General features: G+C 41.6%; 1 protein-coding gene across 7 annotated transcripts in view; it reads left to right on the forward strand.

Moving 5' to 3' along the window:
* The window catches only part of CACNA1C (calcium voltage-gated channel subunit alpha1 C), a 665,915-nt gene that overhangs the window by 469,423 nt on the left and 176,111 nt on the right, over window positions 1-20,381 (forward strand). For 4 of the 7 annotated variants that reach the window (XM_090043440.1, XM_090043443.1, XM_090043446.1 and 1 more), the window contains exons 8-9: window positions 4,769-4,872; window positions 11,727-11,899. In XM_090043440.1, the coding sequence (XP_089899566.1) occupies window positions 4,769-4,872; window positions 11,727-11,899 (277 nt within the window). Of the gene's footprint in view, window positions 1-4,768; window positions 4,873-5,284; window positions 5,389-11,726; window positions 11,900-20,381 lie in introns of all 7 variants that reach the window. The other 3 variants (XM_090043444.1, XM_090043442.1, XM_090043441.1) reach the window with 1 other exon arrangement.

Genomic DNA, 20,381 nt, shown 5'->3' on the forward strand with positions numbered 1-20,381 from the left:
GTAGAAGCAGATTAATACAAGTAGATAACATCAGTGTAAATGTGTGGTGCATCTACACCCTCAGTCCCCAAACTCAATGCCATGTAGACAGTAAATCATTTTCTAATGTCACTGTTACCTTGTGTAGCTTCTTGACTTCAGTAGAATGAGCAGGACAAGCCAACACTAAAGTCAAGTGAGTTCTGCAATGAAAGCCTCCAATAGCTATCAGTGGTGTTATGTTTGTGACAAATGGCCACGTAGTCACAATGTTGAAAAATAGCCAGAAAAGATTTTTGAACTAAACATAGATTCAGGGTGTTTTCTGATAATAATGTAGTGTGTTGTCCCCAGTTGATGAGACAGCTTCATTTTACAGGAAGTATTTCCTGCCTGGGGACTTGTGATCTTACCTGAAGATATAAAGTTTTCTGCATATAATACATTGCTGCTGTTATTCTGAGCAAAAGTATTTCTTTTCTTTTCCAATTCCTGTTAAGCGGCCCATGATTTTTCTTCTGCTTATCCTGCCCCCCCCAAACATTCATGAATATCTAGAGAATGAATGCTATGCTGCCTTTTTTAGAAGAAGGTTGTATTTTCCACAAATAAGTCAAGTCTTGGAGAATCTACAACTTAGAAGGACTTCCTGCTTCTTCGTTCCTTTCACCTCCAACTGAACCTAATGCAACATAAGAGAGTTCAGCATTACACAAGGCTCTATGTGACCGAGTCCAGGAAGAGACATAGAGCCAGATCATATTCCACCTATTTGACTGCTAACTGCAATCCTATTCCATCCACTCTGCTTGAGTTTCTGAAAAGCCATTAACACAAAAGATAGGTAGGCCTTCCCCATCCTCACTGCTTTTATTGCTTTACAAATTAGTGTTAAAGCTAAGATGCATTACAGAAATAGATGTTTCATGATTTCTTCAGGAACACAAGAAAATAGGAATAATACAGCACTTAAGTGCCATAAGTATGCATGGATGCCTAGCCAATAAAATAGGATCTGGCCCATGCTAAAGAACCTTCTCCTTATTAAAATCTAATGACTTAGACCAAACAGATAAAACTGATACAGTTGTTGCTCAGCCATTTTTCTATACATAAGAGTGAGCAGTAAAAGGCAGATGAAAACTATTCAGAGATCCAGGACTCTTGTATCAGAGGTCCAAAATGCACCAAGTTCTCAAGGCCAGTTCAGGCAGCCTCCAGTTGTTATAGTTCACCAAGGACCACACTTTAGTTATTAGTGTCTAGAACATTGCATATTCTAGCCACATCCCCTTCTTAGGATGGGGTGGGATTGAGCAGGAAACTCTGTCCCTGCTGATAGGTCCCCTAATTCTGCAATAGTGCTTTATGGATCTGACTCAGATGAGCTTAGTAATACCCTTATTCTAGCCTTTAAAAACTTCACTCATCCACTCACTCAGGCTAAGTAATTTTTTTGATGGATAAGTAATATATTGTTAAGTTTCTTTTATCATCATCACTCATGATTAAGGGAAGTAAAGTCATTTTTGTGCCTGCACTTTTACATTTTTATGGCAGTTTTGCAAAGTTAATTTATAGTCATTAAAATGCCCTGGCATTCTTCATAAGAGACAGAGTATTAAGCCTCATCTTCTGGCCCACTTCCAGTTTGTATAATTATACTCTGGTTGCCAAATTTCTGTCTGTGATTTCAAATGGACATGTTGTTCCTCCTTTCCTGCACTCCTATACAGTGCTGCTGGGCTGTTCTTAAGCGGTGTCTTGTGTTTTGTGACAAAGAAGCCAGGAATTTAGAGGTGGATGTTTAATTTTTTTATCAGTCTATTTTTGTATAGACTTTTGGATCCTTTGGGATGCAAAGTGTTAGGTAAATATTAGGCACTATTGTTGTTATATATAAGACCCACTGAACAATTCTATAGATATGTATGAGAGAAGACAGGTATAGGAACTCCTATGTTTGTGAAGGAAACAGGGATGTCTAGGAATTCTTCTCCAGAAGTGGCATGTATAAATTCTCTTTAGACAGAGGTGGCTGAGAGAAACTTTGAGTTCCCTTTTTTAATGAGGCTTCTTTTATTAAGATGCAAATGAAGGATCTCTGCCTAGATTCATGGCTTGCCCCATTAACTGTGGGCTATTGCCAAAAACAGTCACCAGACTAGAGTTGGAAAGTTCTGGAGTGGGATTTTTGAGACTGTACTTTAAAAGAAAAAAAAAAGATGCGTGTCTACTTGCAGACAATTGGTTTTATAACTCTTACATCCCTACCTCCTCCTATTAAAGACCTGGAATTCTTGAGTTCTGCCTTCTCCAAAGATTGTGTAAATGGCCATAGTAATGATGAATGTTTCTACCTCTGTGATCATGATAAAAGTTTAAATTGCAAGGCAAGGAATGTTTTTTATGAATAGAAATCAGTCTCATACAATTTTCCAATGTACCTTACTGCCATATTTACTCAAATACAAGATGAGGGGTTTTGCTCCTAATTAGCATGAGAGGGAAAAGTCCCTCTCTTTTTAAATGCATACAAGGAAATCTCATTAAATACATTATCTATCATTTCAACTGCTGCCAAAAGCAATATTTGTTCAGTAATGGAAAACAACTATGGAGTTAATTAAGCACAGCCAATGCTAAATGTGACTATAAAACATATAACCTACATTCAGCAAAGATGCCAGTAGAAGCCATTTTGTATGTGTTTGTAAGTGTTCCTTAAAATAGATGGGTATTCTCTCTGTAGCACTGGACCAAGAAGCTAGCACAGAAAGGGCTAGAATCAGCCCTGGTACCTTTTCCTTGGTACCAAAAAAGGTAATGAGGGAAACCTGTTTTTTTTTCTTTTTCTTTAAGCCTGCCATAAGGCTAGATCAGTACAACCAACCTAAGCAAATATGGAATATTGCCCATTAAGTGCAGTCCCCCTCAAACTGACTATTTTTCAAGTCATGGTGAGCCACTATACTACATACATTTCAAGTTCCTCTTCACTCCCACAACTGAGCTGCATCTTTCTTTCCCATTCCCAATGATTTCTGTTTCTTCAACAGTCTGAAGTGTCTGGCAAACATCACCAAAAGGGGCCCCAAACAATTAACTCTGTTGCCTACTCTCTCACCCTGTCACATATGATTACTGTGGTCCCGCCCACCATGAGACAGAGCTAGACTAAATTGGCCTGTGCTTCATCTGCATATATGTTTTTGGAGGGTCCCAGGACTTATGACAAAAACATCTGGTTCCAGTCAGGAGTGGGAGCTAATTAGCACATGGCTCCTTTGTTGGGGGTATCTGGAGTACAGATACAAACTAAGTAGTGCTAAGCTCTGGGGTCACCATGGCTTGAAATGATGTTGACTCTGGTGGGACCCAGACCAATAAACTACATGGTAAGTTAAGAGCCTTCTAATTTTGCATAGTTAGTGTTATATATAAGTACATGCTAAATTGTGCTTGTAGAATAACTGTGTTAAAACTTGCAATAGTTATGAAAAAGATAGCATGAATCAATTCTAGGTGAACTAAGTCTGTGTGTACTATATGCATAATTCCCACAGCTACATTTAATTTCAGGGTCAGAGTTTTCAAATATGTTTCTTATTTCCACGTGTTCAAGGAAAGCAAGTTTGACCATATAGAGGGGGTAGAGGGACAAAGTTGGGGAGAGGCAGAGAGCAAGAGGACTACCTGATCCCCCTAGATTTATTTTCCCTGCTATTGCTATGGGAGGAGGACAAATTCAAAGCACATCTCCAATAACTATACATTCCCCATATATAAAATGTAATTATTTGGGGGTCAACTTATACTCAAATAAATATTATAAATACAATTTGGGGACTTTTGAATAGCAAACTTAAATTCCTAGGTCATATAGATACTCCTGAAGATGTTGCCCACAACCTAGTAGCTTTGCTGGTGCCATATCTGCCTAGGAGATTCATATTTATGAACTGGAAGGGAGGTAAATGATGTTATATTCGTGACGGGAAGAAAGATGACACTGGTGATGATATATTTTCACTTGAACGTTCAAACACATGAAATTCTAACTGGATATTAAGAGAGGGGGTGGCCCTTATAATGGTATTTGTGCTTACAAGACTTATTCTGACAGTTCTCCATATAGCCAGGTTCTGGTGCTCAGACTATTCAGTATGCAGCCACCTACTGTCTTATCAAATCTGGGATTGCAATCACACCATTCAGCTACAGAATCAGAAACTGCAGGAATCAGGACATTCAGGAGTCCCTTTTTGACACAAGTAGCATCTTTAGACAGAAAAAAACAGGTTAAAAAGGTTTAGAAAGCACTCCAAACCATCAGAAAATGAAGGGCATTGTCAGGATTTTTCTCTAAGGGACCCAAGGACTGTCATGATTATGGTGAACAGTGTGGCAGTTACCAGAGAATTGCCATTAAAGAGCCAGCATTTGCCAGCTGTTACTGCACACTGCCCTCTGAGTAGCACAGTTCTCACCTATGATTAGAATGGAAAATAACTAGTATATGAGACTGTACTCCGTGGTGACTGTTGATAAGAGCTGCTATTTTTAATAGTTACCCCAAAAGGTCAGACTAATGGGGAAACAGAGAACAAAGGAAATGAAAGGGAAGACTCATACATTAAGATAACATAAAGGGGAAAAAACACACATGATATGATATAATCATGTGTGCATAAAGTAGAGACTCTGTTTACAAACCTTTCCATCTGTTCCTTCACCTAATCATTTCTGCTTTCCCTCTCTGTCTTCTAACTTTCCTTCGTCTTTCCAGATGCAGGACGCTATGGGCTATGAGTTACCATGGGTGTATTTTGTCAGTCTGGTCATCTTTGGATCCTTTTTCGTTCTAAATCTGGTTCTTGGTGTGTTGAGCGGGTAAGCTGCCAGTTTTGGTGTCCTTTTTCCAATGCTGCAGGGCAAGACTCCATAATAAGGGTTGTTCCCCATCACCAGGATCCCTTTCCTCCTGTCCTCCATGCAAACAGCTAAACACCTGAATCTGAGGAAGCTTTGTGTTGCTTCTCACTCAAAGAACTTTTAAAACTCCAGCAGCCAAAATGCATGGAAGAGCAGAGTATTATTCTCTGATGAAAGTATTTCACTTCAGTCTAACCAAAATTCTGAACTCCAGCTAACCTGGAGAGGAGAAAGCTTGTTCTCAATCACAAACTGCTGTAAAGGCAAATAGATAAATCTGTGGTACTGGTGACTTGGGATCTCTTTGGCTGGAGTCTTGCAGTGCTCAGAAACTGAGCCTGTCTCACTAATTATCATTCCACTCTTCCAGGTCAATGATGCCATAGGAAGGGACTGGCCCTGGATCTATTTTGTTACACTAATCATCATAGGGTCATTTTTTGTACTTAACTTGGTTCTCGGTGTGCTTAGCGGGTAAGCAGTACCAGGAAAATGTTTTTTTATTATTTATATTTTTAATTTGTATCTCTATTCCTTCTCTTTGGTTACAAGTGTAATGGGGCAATGATGGGACGTTCTCTAGAGCCCTTAGTAAAATGCCTTGTCTTTGTTGTGCAAATAGCAAAACTTGGCATTGTGTGGACCTAGGAAGTGGAAAAGTAAATCACAAAAGGAAAAACCAACAAAGTATCTTTAAAATACCTGCTCCTGAAAACTGAGAGAGGAACCATGTAACAACAGTCACCTGTAAGACTGCCCCAATAAGGATAGTCTGATGCCACGGAAGGGAAGTAGTAGCAGTAAAATCTATGGAAGAATCAGTGGAAGTTAATGTGGAATAGCAGCATAGAAGGCAAATCCCCAAATATTTTAGGATGGGAATTCTGCCAAATTATTCTCTCAGCTGGGAGGTTCTAGTGTTATGCCTTTGGAGCATAGACTAACCTTGAAGATTGTTTTCCTCAAAGGAACTCATTATGTTTTTCTACAGGCACATCATCTTTGTAGCACAGATTTCAAGATTAGGCATGATACAAGGAGATTTAATTTCCTTCTGACCCATTATCAAGGTGATCATAGGAGTAGGAGAGGCAGTTCTGCCTTGCGGTTAATATGTCCCTAGACATCTGCAGTTTACCCATTGCTACAAAGCATCATTGCTGAGGCCAAGTAAGCAGTAGCCTTGAATAAAAGCAGCTGTTAAAGTCCCAGTTGTTAAAATTTTGCTGCCCTTGGGAAACCAGGTAATTGAAAGATTCAAGCCAACAAACATTCCTGACAACATTTCAAAAAATGATTCTGTAGCATAAGATTCCAAATGCCATATTTTGGCATTTCTGGGTGCTTCCTATTTTTTAAAATGAGCCACATTATTTAGGTGCATAAACATGGCTTTCGAAGCTTTACTTTTAAGCATTTGTTCCTGGAAAATCTTGCTTCTTCTAAATGAGCTTCCAGTGAAAGTTGTACAAGCCCATACATATTGGCTTGCCAGACTTCTCTAACCTCTCACATCTAATATTTGATGTTCTCTTGGTTGTGGGGCCATTGCTAATCAGAAACAATCCTTCCTTAAGAGAATGAGAACTTAGATGCATTGGAGAAATTATGTGCATGGATTTTGGGGTAACAGGAAGGGCAAGCAACCAGTAGGATCAAATAAGAACACCCCTCCTCTCTTTCTCCCCCTCCCCCATTAGTTGCCTGAAAAGAATCAAACAACAATAAGTTTTGAAGTGCATTCATTCATTTCTGCATTACCTGTCTTGAGGGAAACATGCAGCTCTGACACCTGCTGCAAGGAGCTTCAAATTAAAAACTGGAGAGGAAAAGAGGTCCTGAAAGTAAAGTGTGAGGCAATAGTCTGTGGAAGCCTCGACAATGATAGTGTGGATACAGTTTTCAAAAAAAATTCCCTAATGCCAGAAAGTCCTCTATTTAATATTCAAATCCACAGGTAAGCATGTAAAACACAAAAGGCTGGTAAACATGTAAAAAAGTGGGTTAACAAAGCCATGATGTAAAGATGCAATCAAAGACAGTCTGTGGAAACGGATTAAAGATTATGATGTCCATTTTAAAAAAGAATTGTCAGTGCCCACACTGCCAGCCCTAAGAAATTTCCACTATAAACAAAGCGATCTTGGTATTTAAACAATGGAACATTTGGCTATCCTATTATTCAGTTGACATTTGAAAACTGAATTTCCCCATCTGACTTAGACTCAAAAAATGTTTGGTATCTAAGTGCATAGCACCTAAAATAGTGACATCATCACAGTCATACCACATGTAAGTACTTCCTAGAGAGACTTGAAATTAATCATATGGTCCATCCTGGTGTCATCATTGATTTGGATCTTCTTAACTATGTTTTGACAGTATGTTGTGACACAATTTATACCGTACTTTTCATACGTACCTTGGGTGCCATTTATTGGTCATAGCCCTGAAAAGATATTAGCCCTTAGCAAGCTACAATGAGAAGTTGAGGGTACCAAAAATCTTTGGGGGGGAAAAAAAAGCAAATCTCAAATTGCACTTTCTAAAGCAGTTCTGAATTATACTGAGCCATTAAATATTCCCCCCCATGCCCCTGAGCCCAGACTCAGATATTTCTCTCACACCTAGCTATTATTGATTTAATCTGTATAGATGGTACATTATAATATTGCTCATGAATAGTGTAGTTTTAAGTAACTTATTCTGTGTGTCTCTTGAATTTCCCTCTCCATTTATCCACTGAGCTGTAGGCAGAGAAATGATTTCTTACACTTCATCAGTTAAAGAGATAATACTATGTTCTTGTTCATATAGGCCTAATTTTAATTGCTTCTCAATGTTGTGGGTGCAAGTAATTGCACTCACTGAAATGCTTTGAATGCACCTACTTCTTGCAGCTGCAGAACTCATGGCTATGTGCAGATCTGGCTAAAATGAAGGCCATCTTATATCTTCCTTGGGTATTTCATTCTTTATAGCCTTTGTGATCAACCCAAGCTACTTTCTGTTTATGTGCTTAAGTAAATGCTAAAACAGATATTAAAGTACATGGCTATAATCCTACCATTCACTTGATTTAAATTCAGAGGATTTACATATGTCCTAAGGAAAATACTATACATTATGTCTCCATCCAAGCAAGATGATTTTAGATAATAGCTAAAGCAGCAGCTTTGACTTTTGGTTTCAGTTCCCCCAAAGAGTTAGGGTGCTCATGCCTGTGGTGTCCATTTCAGCCCACCAGTGAGACATGAGGGAGCAGGTGAGATTTGTACCAAATTTGAGTTCAGCTTTTGAATATTGTGCACCCTTGAATCATGGAGGTATTCAGATTCACATTTCTGTTTTTTTCAGCCTATACCTAACAGGAACCTAATAATATAGCACCTACCTATGCCACCTACCAGAGTAGGTCAGGTTTGAATCATTATTCTGGGCTTAAAGAAAGTCCTTTAAACTGCTGTAATGTTGCTGTTTTCATCACTTTCCATTGCTCCTCCCAGCACCAGAAAAGCATACAGCAATGGAATGTAGAACAAGAATGGTGTAATACATCACCAGAGGGGGAAGGAAAACCATTCCCAGATGCATACAGGACAGGAGAGGGAATTTATACTTGTGATCTTGAGTTAGCCTCTCACACAGTGAAAATCACTTGTTTGTTGAGTTTGTGTCTAAATGAATATTTCTTTAGCTCTCTATGGAAAGAGGGAGAAAATGAAGCAAAATAAACACTAGTAGAACCTGTCCAGTTTGAAGCCCTGAATAAATCTTGCCTATTCCCTGAAAGAAGGCAGGCTGGTCAATACTTCTGCAAGCTTCCCCTATTCCACCCTGCCATCATATTCCAACCTTACTCTGAAAAGGCTTCCTATAAGCTTGAGATGGTCATTCATTGAATAGGCCCATTGAATCACTGGCCTCTCTCCTGGGGCTGTCAGTAAAAGCAATTGGTGCCAAGTGGGATGGTCATTTTAGGAGAAGTGCTGATCTGCGTGCTAGGAGCTTCTCTGAAATCATCAATCCATTTCATACAGGATACTAAATAGCCATCCCTTGGGAACAGTTGTTGGTCATTAACTGAATTAACCTGGCTGCAAGGTGGCATACTACCTATGAAATGTTTTGAATTCGTTCATGAGTTTCAATCCTCCCTTGTTCTCAATGTATTAAGGTTACTTCAGCTCAGAAATTAAGGATATTTGTTTGTGTCATTTTCTTTAGAGGGGTTTCTTAAATGGGAAATACCCATACAACTTTGGAGAAAGGTCCATGCTATTGTTGATCATTTAAATTGGGCATCTAGGAATTTTCAGTTCTGACTCTGATCTGGACTGACTCATACCAAAAGCCAACATTATTTATATTTGGTTATCTCAACTTAGCCACTTCAGTCCACATCCATGTACCTGTGGCCAGCCCACAGTTCACAGTGGAGTCAAGTGCTCAGCACCTTTGAAAATCAGGCTACTTGTCTTGATGGTGGATTTGCATACTTAAATTTAAGCACCCAGGCACGATTTATATTTTGCTCTAATTTCTCTGATCTTCTGCTTATCCATTGATAAAATAGGGTTAATAACATTTACCAACCTTAAATAGGTTTTCTGGGGGCTAATTCATTAAGGTGACTAAAAGCACTTCGAGAGTCCCAGGGGAAAGATTGTGTAGAAGTGGAAAGTGTTATTATTATTGATTACATTTTTCACCATACATCTTTTATACCTATCCAAACAACAAAGTGGCTTCCAGGATAAGAAAGCTTGATTTTTCATTTTTGACCTATTTGTGTTAACTATTGCTGCCTTGAGGCAGAACTACCTTAGGAGTAGTTGCAAAGCTACTCTCAGTCCAGAGGGTTCTCCACATTCAGCCCTCATTCTCACAAGCCCATGAGGCCAGATAAAAACCTAGCAAGATAGCAAAAGAGAAGGTTATGCAGGTATTTGTTGTCACATGCTCTGTTCTACAGGCTAGTCCAGTTCAGGAAGACCGTTTCCTATATTTATTTTTTAACAGTTGAAGTTGCATAGAAACCCCACAAAAGACTTGATCTAAAGCCCATTGAAATTACTGGGAATCTTCCCATTGATTTCAGTTGACTTGGGATTAAGCAAAATGGAAACCACTTCTTCCACAGTAGTAGACACTGACTCTACCTGAGCTACTTGAGGACAAAGTAGTTGACGCTGATTGACATCTTTGGGTATGATTTTCAAAAGTGTTTAGCTTTGGTCTAATTCTCTCTCTAATTAAATGAAGTCAATGGTAAAATCAGCATAGACTTCAATGATAGTAGACCCAAAACAAGGTTGAACAGTTTTGAAAATACCATCCTTTGTTGGCTGTCTTTCCAAAGAGAATAATTATCTTTGACCAGTCAGTGAACTTGCCCAGAGATGGTGGGGTTGAGTCCCCCAGCCTCATGCTTCAGCCAGCTGTATATACATGTGCTATGTGGGTGTAAAATGGTACCAATATTCAATTTAGTAAATGACTGTGCAAGACACAGGGCCTGTGTAGAACCAAATCCAGTTCCCAGAAGTCTAGATGGATCCCCGTTGGCAGAGCAGTGTAGGAAGATGCCACTCTTACTGCCCGTGCTCTACTCGTTCTGTGAATAAATGTCTCAGAGGTTGAGGTCTGTCAGTTCAGCATACATCTGTATCACCAAAACTCACTTTTTAAAATAAAAGCATCTCACTGGCTTAGAACAATGGTCTCCAAACTTTTTTGATCGCGCACCCCTATCAGTAAAAAATTTTTGAGCATGCACCCCCCAATATGTGTATATTTATATAAATATAAATAGAAGTTCTAGTATTTTCTTCCCACACCCCAATGGATCATCTTGCGCACCCCACTTTGGAGACCACTGGCTTAGAACCATTGCAGAGAGTATAACTGGAGACCTATGCAGCAGCTCAAAAAGAGCTGAGGAAATGTATGATTCTCTGTCAGAAAGGAGGTGAGAAGGCAGCCCACATAACAAAAATGGATAAGCAACATGACATTCTTTCTTCTACATGCTGTGTTAAGCACATACGCTAAATAACACTTTTTCATCAGGCTACCGAGTATCTACCCCCAAGCCACTCAGAAGCCAATATTTGCTTACGTTTTTCTCCCTCTTTTTGTATTTCCAAAGGCTTTGTTTTAGTCAGTCAGAATCAGATAATAGCTTCTTCTTCTGGATTCCTATGGCAAAACATACTTCTCTAAATTTGTGGGTGCAGTTTTCCCTCGCAGTTAAATGAGCTCACAGAATGGTAGTTGCCATTGATTATATCCACAACTGGACCAATTTAGGTACAATTTCACCTGTGATACTGGAGGTTGGGTTAAGACCTCACTAAAAGTCAGAGCCACTGCTCAACTCTGCAGATGTCAAATTATTGCCTAACATTTAATTTGGCTTATTGGGTTAATAGTGACTATTAGCACAGATATTCACAAATAGCCTGTAAAGAGAAACGTATGAAAAAGAATGGTAATAGGAAAAGAGTGACATTTTACAGAAATGTCACTTTAAATGTAAATTTAATTTGAATGCATAAGCAAATGTTGAGATTTGAAGGTGTAAAAGTGTACTTAGTTTCTTCCAAACACAGGGAGAAAGTAAATAGGCCAGCTGTCATATCTGTGTGTCTGACAGGCACTGCTCCACATACATATCAATGGGACTTTGAATGAAGAGAGGCCGTTAAGTGTCTCAGTTAAGAGATGAAGTATTTCCAATGCAAACCAATCTAATCCATTGTTTTTCAATCTTTTCTGTCTACATCCTGCCCCTCCCTCCCTCTTGCCAGGGAGTTTTCAAAGGAAAGAGAAAAGGCAAAGGCCCGGGGTGACTTTCAGAAGTTGCGGGAGAAGCAGCAACTGGAAGAGGACTTGAAGGGGTACCTGGACTGGATAACTCAAGCAGAAGACATTGATCCAGAAAATGAAGATGAAGGCATGGATGAGGAGAAGCCTAGAAACAGTAAGCAACTTTCCTCTGTCTCTCTCTGGGCTTTTAGTACTGGAAGAATCCTGAAGAATTTGTGCACATTTGCTGTAGCAAAGTGATAACTTAGAAGGAAAAACACATCATTCCTTAGGCACCCATCATCCCTAAGTATTATCATGGTTTGATACTTACAGGAAACTGGGGGAGGGGGAAGTAGATGTAAAATAATTGATATTGATTCTCACAGCCTTGATTCTTCTTCAGTAACTGATGTTAAATGCTGATCTTAAGAAGAAACAAAGATCAATACTTGCTATTAGAAGTCTCTTATAGGGATGTTTTAAAATGTACATCTGCCTATTATTCATTTATTTAATTGTACTTCAGTGTTACAAGATGTTGACACATGGTTAATTACTTTGAAAGCAAAGGTTTCTAGGCAACACAGAGCTAAACTATGAGAGTAGGAATAGATCAACCCTTTTGTACATTAGGTGGACATTCTGTAACTCCAGTGAAGTCAATGGAATTGCATCTGCTTTTGTCAGGGCTAAATTAAGCCTTCAGACTTTGCTTGTTAGGGAATTATCTGTTCTGCTTGTCCTTTGGAGTTCAGGACTTCTTTGTACAAAGTAACTGAAAATTAAAAAAAAACATTTCAACTAATTCGGAATGCTGACAGCAGAATGTTTAGGAGAAAGCAACATTTTCCAACATATCACTATGTTATCTGAAGGTAGGAGTGCTCATCTTGACAGCTAGAGGGGAGGAACAGGAGTAGGATGCCTATGGACAATGAAGGGATCAAAGAAAACCAAAAGCCATGCTGTTGAAGTTAATGGTGTGGCAGTGGTATAAAACAAAGGCATGTGAATCAGACCCATTGGTTCTATCAGCTTTGCCAACCAAATGCTGTATGATTTTCCCAAGTTGCCGAGTCCTTATATGGTCTCCTATTTGAAATTATTGGTTAGCATAGGTGGGGGCCCAAAGGCCCTGGGCCCCCCATGGGAAGAGGTCTGGTATCCTCCACATCCCTCTTTTATCACTAGAGACTTTATGTTCACTTCTAAAACACCTAGAAGTCATATGGTCTGGAAATGTTAGGGCTAGAATCTTCAGACAGTTACACTGGCAATGGTTATGCTATAATTGTCAATGACATCAACAGCTTTCAAGGAGGCAAAGGCTTCCCAATTCCCCCTCTGACTCAGCGAGCAAATCCAAGAGATGGCTCACAAAGGGACCATATTCAGTCAGTACACAGGCACTGAAAAGAAGTATGGTCGGTAGTAGAGGCTGGTGGTCTTCTTTGCAGTAAGCGCTAGCCTTTGTAATTAGAAAAAATGCCAATTAATTTCAGTAGCCAAATGCTGCCTGCTATACTTAAATAACTCAGCTTGTAGGCTCAGAGAGCTCCAGGCAGGCAGTCTCTCTAAAATCAGGCCTATTTTATGTGCCTAAATAGGCCCTATTTTCTAGTTTCCAGATTTAGATGAATCTGTCTTAGGTAATTAGTGACAAAATTCTGTCACTAATTCCATATTTGTATACGAAATGGGTCTGACCAACTATGAGTTTTTAATAGTCTAATTCACATAAATCAACATAATAGATTTTAACTGTCATCTTTATTTGAGGACTGAGATTTAAAAGACTGAATTGATACCCAATATTTGCTAATCCCACAGAAGTCAAATGTAGGCTTTGCACTGACCTCAGTGGGCATCGCATAAGGCTGGTCTGAGTCTGAACCACTCTTTAACCTAGAAATGGATTCTTAGAAGGTTTGACAAAGCAGCATGATGAAAACCCTACACTGCTGCTTCCTGTTTGTTTTTGTCTTGTGAATCGACAGCCTCAGCTACAGTTTCTGAGTTAAAAATTTTTGGTAAAAATAATTGAGGGACAAATTTGACTTCAGCACCCTTTTTAAGTTCACTATATCCAAGACATGCAGTCAAAATGTGAGCTAACAAATTACATTTACATATAGTGATTATCTGATGTTTTGGTGACGTTTAGAATCTAAAAGGTAGAACATCTTCAGCATGCATTCAGTTCTCTGCATCTCATTTAGCTGCATGAACTTTGTAGGAGCTTGTCCCAGTTGCTCACATAAGTTATGTGCAGATGTTACACTTAGATCAAAGTGTAACTAAGGTTAATCTAAGTGCCATTCTGTACAGATGTTTGGGGAGGTTAGATCAAGCAAAAAATGGCCAGCCCAGTCTAACTTAGTTCAGCTGAGGAGGTGAACTAAGTTAGATTGTAAAGGGATTAACCCAATCTAATGAATATCTGCATGTTTGGCGCGCACCCCAGCTGCTCACCCGAGTCTTGGGGCTGAACATTTCCTACCCTTGCCCCCCACTCGTGCCCTCTGACTTTCCATCTCCAGAAAGACAACTCCCCCACAGTGGGCCCACCAGCTCTCCCCTTGCAGACCCTCCAGCCCACTTCCCATTCCACCCACCACCCTGGACCTGTCAATGCCCCCTTGCCCTGTGGACCTGCTGCTTCCCCCTCCCTGGATCCTACTCACCCCTCTCCACACCCCAACTTTCTTAGGCTGAGTTCGTGGCACAGCTCCTGGCGCCAGCAAAAGTGTGCACACCCTGAACCCAATCTACAGTCACCCAGATTAATGTAAGCCACATGACCATAGATGTCTTTAAGACTTCCTGAAATGTTTGCCATTAACTGTGAGTGAAAGAGCTGAATATCATAGCAAACAACTCTTTTGCTGCCCATTTCCTCTTCCAAGTCATTAATGAATGCTATGTCTTCAGTCTCGCTGGTCCCAAGATCAGTCCCCAAAGAAATGACTGATAACCTATATCCTCTCTAAGAGCATAATTCTATGTGAAGCTTTGGATTTTGTCACTTAATTGGTTTATGTTCCATGAGAGATCAGATTTAAAAACGGAAAACTGCACTGTCTAATACTGTAGTTTGAAAACATGCTTCTTCTGATAGGAAATATATTGGAAATGAGGGAAGCAGTGGAGTGATGCTGGCTGTACATTAGTGACATGGTGGGCAGTGCCCTGTTTTCTCTCCCAGTGCTCTCTCCCAAGCCAGAAATCATGTTGTTGCCTTCATGCAAAGCTGCAGGAAAACTAATTAATTTGGGGTGAGGGCGGGGGAAGCATATGATGTGTTTCAGTATGGTGCCTTCTCATATAGCTAGTTAACAGTGTAGGTATGTTCTCAGAACTCTCTGTAAACCTTAGGGCTAGGGACAGACATTACACACAAACCAATTTAAGTGATCAGAAACTGGTTTAAACCTGTAACAGAACAGATGTTTGGCGCACATAAACCAGTTTGAGAATGGTTGAAATTGGTTTGAGATAAACCTGGTTGAATGTAGTATCAGACGTAACTGATTTGGCTCAAATCGGTTTGTGCAAAGTCTGTCCCAGACCCCTTGCTGGTTTTATATAGATCAGACTCCCCCAGCATCCTGGCATGCTCCCCAGCTGGGCAGGGCTTCTGCTCCACATCAGGGCTGGCCCCTCCCCTCCACTGCCTCACTAAAGCTTGGCAGTCTCTGCAGTTGTCTGCCTGGATTCTACTTCTCCCCTCCCCTCCCCACTGTGCTAAGCAGGCATTTCCCATCCCTCACAGACACCTCAGCATTAGCTAGCAGACCACATGCTGGCTACAGTCCATGCTGTGGGAGACAACAGAAGCAGACAGGCTTTTTGGAGCTAATCAACAGGTAGCTTAATGTCCTACCTTGGAAACGCTGTTTGAGAAGAGATGTGTACTCCCTCCCTCCCCCTCACCACTCTGCTAGGCACAAATTCCCCCTACCCTCTGCCTTGCTGAGTGGTGTCTGTGTATTAGCCAGCAAGCCACATGCTGAGTCTGTGCTGAATCAACAGATAACTGGTAACATCTCTCTGTTAATGGGGCAACAAACACTGACATAAGGATGATAAACACTGTTATCAGCTCCCCTCTCCCCCCTCCCGTGGCTTGCTTTCCTGTTAGTTTTCTACAGACAGTATACAGAAGCAGGGAGGGAGAGTGAAAAGCTCTGCATCATCAACAGATGCATGCACTGCCTCAGAGTGCTAGCCCGGGGCTGCAGGCTGGCAACATGCCTGCCCCTTGAGCAGCGAGCAGAGAAAAACCTGGGATGGTGTAGGCAGAGTGGGGATTCACATCCCTCCCTAACCAGAGCCCTGCTGGGGCCTGGCCACACCCTTCTCAGATTATCTCTGTGGAAGGGGTCTATCACCCCCAGCTTCTAGCCTGAGCCACTGCAGTCATGTGCCTGAGTTTCCTCAGCCCAGAGGGATTGTCTGAATGGTTAGAAACTGGTTCAGCCTAGCCGGGTTAGAATAACCTGCAAACGTTGAATCAATTCAGGCTCAGGCTTTTTGAATGTCTATCCCTATCCCAGGAGATGTCTTCACATTATTCACTCGAATCAACTCTAGTACCTAGAGCCTTTTTTAAATAAAAGCTGAGCTCTGGAAGAATAGGGAGGCACCCTGACAAAGGAAGTATGCCATACACCTGTCTACCAGACTAATTCTAGCTTCACCAAAAAGATGATGGTCCATTTATGTTCCCATTTTTTGCCCAAAGAATCCTAAGCCAGTTTATGTAAAAAAAAAAAAATCACTTCAACCTCCTCTGGGATAGAAAGTATGAGTAAAATTATTCTTTCTTACTATGGTTTGCAGGTCCCTGTTCATTGTGTGCTATTCATTTCGTGATGCAATATCTCCTTTGGTACTTCAGAGTTTTAAATGTTCAAGGATGTGTGCTAAGAGAGTTTTATCCTCTTCTGAGTCAGAGGATTGTGTTTGAAGACACAAGGACTTTTTCATTTGTGAGGCACCAAAAACTGTACACGGGACCAAGAATCAAGAGACTTAATCTATAATATGATCTGTATGACCTTGGACAAATAACTTAACTTCTCTCTATCTCAGTTTTACTATCTCTACATGGGGAAAATACTTCACAACCCTTCCTCAGAAAGAATATGGTTAGGTTTAAGTGACTAATATTTGTAAAGCCCATTGTGATTCTTCAAGTGGAGGTGGATGTAAATCAGCACAATTCAGATTTTCCAATTTGCCTTCTTTGGAATCTGGTCCTTGTCACTTACCTAAGCTAGGTAGGCCCACTTACCTAAGCTAGGTAGGCCCAAACTAGAAAACACATGTTTTCAGCCCCTGGGCACAATGTGCTTTTGCTTCCCAAGCAGGATTTTCTGAATGTCAATTTGGGAATATGCCTACTGTAAAAAAGAGCAGACCAGAGCAAAATTTCACTTGCAGCCTTGTCATTTGGACTGCCTGCTTGTGTCTGTTCATAGAGGGGCTGCTGACCTCGGTCAGCATGTCATTAATCATATTTCTGTCCACTGTTGCTTCCTGTGCTGCCTCCACACTGCTCTGAGTTGCAAGGGGTGTTAACAACCCAAAGATGAGAGGTCAACAAATCCAAGTGCCACAGGAGTGAGAGATTTAGTAAGAAAAAGATGGCAAAGGAAGGCAGCCAAAGCTATAAATTCTGTGCAGACTTCAGTTGATAATCTCCCTAAAAGAGACCTTGGCATTCTTCTGAACCAGTTTAATTGAGTTTCATCTCTCATATCCGTTGAGGGGATGTGCAGAGCGCTGGCTGCATTCATCTCCTATATCTTGGGGAGTGGTTGAGAGGTACAAGGCAGCATTCACTTGTTATTTGCAAACATGATTTAACAATTACAGCAGATGTGAAGTGGGGGGGAGGTGAAGCGGCATCTGGAGGCTGTTTGTGTTGATGGTTTTCTTCTTTGCCCTTTCCCTGATGGGCGTTTTGCAGAGGAAGAAAACATTAATTTGATCCAGGAGAGAAACACATGACATGCCACAAAACAGATGCTGAGCTTCAAAATTACAACAGAACATGATAGCAAAGAGTCCTCTCTCCCGTTGCCACAGCAACGAAGAGTTTGCCATCTTTTATTCCATAGCAGGGTATGGGATGCATCTGTGTTGCAGCATGTAGAAACAGGAACTGTGAAAGTCATATACTTCTCCTGTTGCCATTAATTGAAAAACTCCTATTGGCTTCTCTAGGGTCAGGCGAAAGCTTTGAATGTTCAGTAAGATGTTCTGCCATCTCTGCTCTCTGTCATTCCACGTATTTGCCCCTATCTTTAAGTTTACATTGGTACTATGCTCTCTGATGAGTGCAACCCCACTGATTTCAGTGTAGTTCCCCAAGTGTAACTGAGATCACAATATAACCTGATAGCAAAATCATTTGTGATTGGAAACATCATAGTACCCAGAATTTTACTGTAAATGATAAGAACTGATGAACAAATAGCATATCTAGCAAGACAGATACAAACCAAATTGTAATCCTGGTCCAGGACTTCATTGGAATGGGACAGAGTCCCATAGAGAGTCAGATCCTCATGTAGGTTAGCTGGAAAAACAATGGAAAGTAATGTATCTCCTATCCAAACTATGTTGGAATGGCTTAGAAAGTACATTAAATGACAACAAGTACAAGGGTTTTTGGCAGCACATCAACATTTATACCTGTGTCACACTGGGAATGTGAAGAAGCCCAAATGAAAACAGAGACAGAATCTGGGGGCCGGGGGAGAACAAGCAGGTCCTTAACTAAAGGAGAAAACTTTTGAAATTCTCAAATTAAAATCTTACATAGTTAAAAGAAAAACTATTGGATTGCAGTGCAATTCTTAGAGGGTCTTATTTGGAGGATGAATTTGCTATCCTTAATGAATTAGTCATAGACATGCTTGTACACTGATATCAGACCTGTTTGTCTTGTCTTACAGTTCCTCATTATGCGTTGAGCAAATATCCAGTATTTCATAGTTTCTAGGGTCGGAAGGGACCTGAGCAGATCATCTAGTCCAACCCCTGCCAAGGCAGGAAAGAATATTGGGGTCAAATGATCCCAGCAAGATGTTCATCTAGCCTCCTCTTAAACACCCCCAGAGTAGGACCCTGCACCACTTCTCTTGGAAGTTAGTTCCAGACCCTAGCCGCCCTGACGGTGAAGTAGCGCCTCCTGATATCTAACCTAAACCTATCCTCTGCCAGCTTGTGACCGTTATTCCTGGTCACTCCTGGCGGTGCTCAGGGGAACAGTGACTCCCCCAATGCCTGCTGATCCCCCCTGACTAGTTTATAACAGGCCACAAGATCCCCCCTCAGCCTTCTCTTTTGAAGGCTGAACAGGTTCAGATCCCGTAGCCTGTCCTCATAGGGCCTGCCCTGCTGCCCCCTGATCATACAAGTGGCCCTCCTCTGGACCTTCTCCATGCTGTCGACATCCCTCTTGAAGTGTGGCGCCCAGAACTGGATGCAGTACTCCAACTGTGGCCTGACCAGTGCCGCATAGAGGGGGAGGATCACCTCTTTGGACCTGCTCAAGATGCATCTGTGGATGCGTGACAAGGTGCGGTTGGCCTTCCTAACTGCCTCCCCACACTGCTGGCCCATGTTCATCTTGGAGTCAATGATGACCCCAAGATCCTTTTCTGCCTCCATGCTGACAAGAGGGGAGTTCCCTAACCTGTAGGTATGGTGCCGGTTGTTCCTCCTGAGGTGCATCACCTTGCACTTGTCTGTGTTGAAACCCATCCTATTCTCATCCGCCCACCCTTGTAACCTGTCTAGGTCTGATTGTAGCCTGCCCATGTCCCCCCACATCTTAGTGTCATCAGCAAATTTGAACAGGGTGCTTTTTACCCCCTCATCCAAATCACTGATGAAGATGTTGAACAGTGCGGGCCTGAGGACCAAGCCCTGCGGAACCCCACTCCCCATGTCTTTCCAGGTTGAGAAGGAACCATCCACTACCACCCTCTGGGTGCGGCCCTCCAGCCAGTTGGCGACCCATTTGACTGTGTGGGTGTCTACATCACAGCCCCCCAGTTTCTTAATGAGAACAGGGTGAGAGACAGTGTCAAAAGCCTTCCAGAAGTCCAGGAAGACTATATCCACTGCTACCCCAGCATCTAATGATCTGGTGATCTGATCGTGAAAGGCCACCAGGTTGGTCTGATGGGACCTGCCACTAACGAACCCGTGTTGGTTGCCCCTAAGCATGCAGTCCCCTGCTGGCCCCTCCTGGATGTGTGCCAGCATAATTTTCTCGAACAGCTTGCCTAGGATCGAGGTAAGACTAACCGGCCTATAGTTTCCTGGGTCCTCCTTCCTGCCTTTCTTGAAGATGGGAACCACATTGGCCCTCTTCCAGTCCTCCGGTACCTCACCAGAGCACCACGAGTGCTTGTAAAGTTGTGCCAGGGGACTTGCAATGACCTCGGCCAGTTCCTTTAGAACTCTAGGGTGGAGATCATCCGGGCCAGCTGACATGAGTATGTCCAACCCCTCCAGAAGCTCCCTAACTAAATCCTCGCTAACCCGTGGCCCAGATGTGCCTCCCCCAGGGCCCGAGGGGGGCCCAGCAGGGAGGTAGCTGTTCTGGTCCCTACTTAGGAAGACAGAGGCAAAGA

This window comes from Crocodylus siamensis, chromosome 4, assembly GCF_052110815.1.
Source record: "Crocodylus siamensis isolate JL-2025a chromosome 4, ASM5211081v1, whole genome shotgun sequence".
In the NCBI taxonomy this organism is placed as follows: domain Eukaryota; kingdom Metazoa; phylum Chordata; order Crocodylia; family Crocodylidae; genus Crocodylus; species Crocodylus siamensis.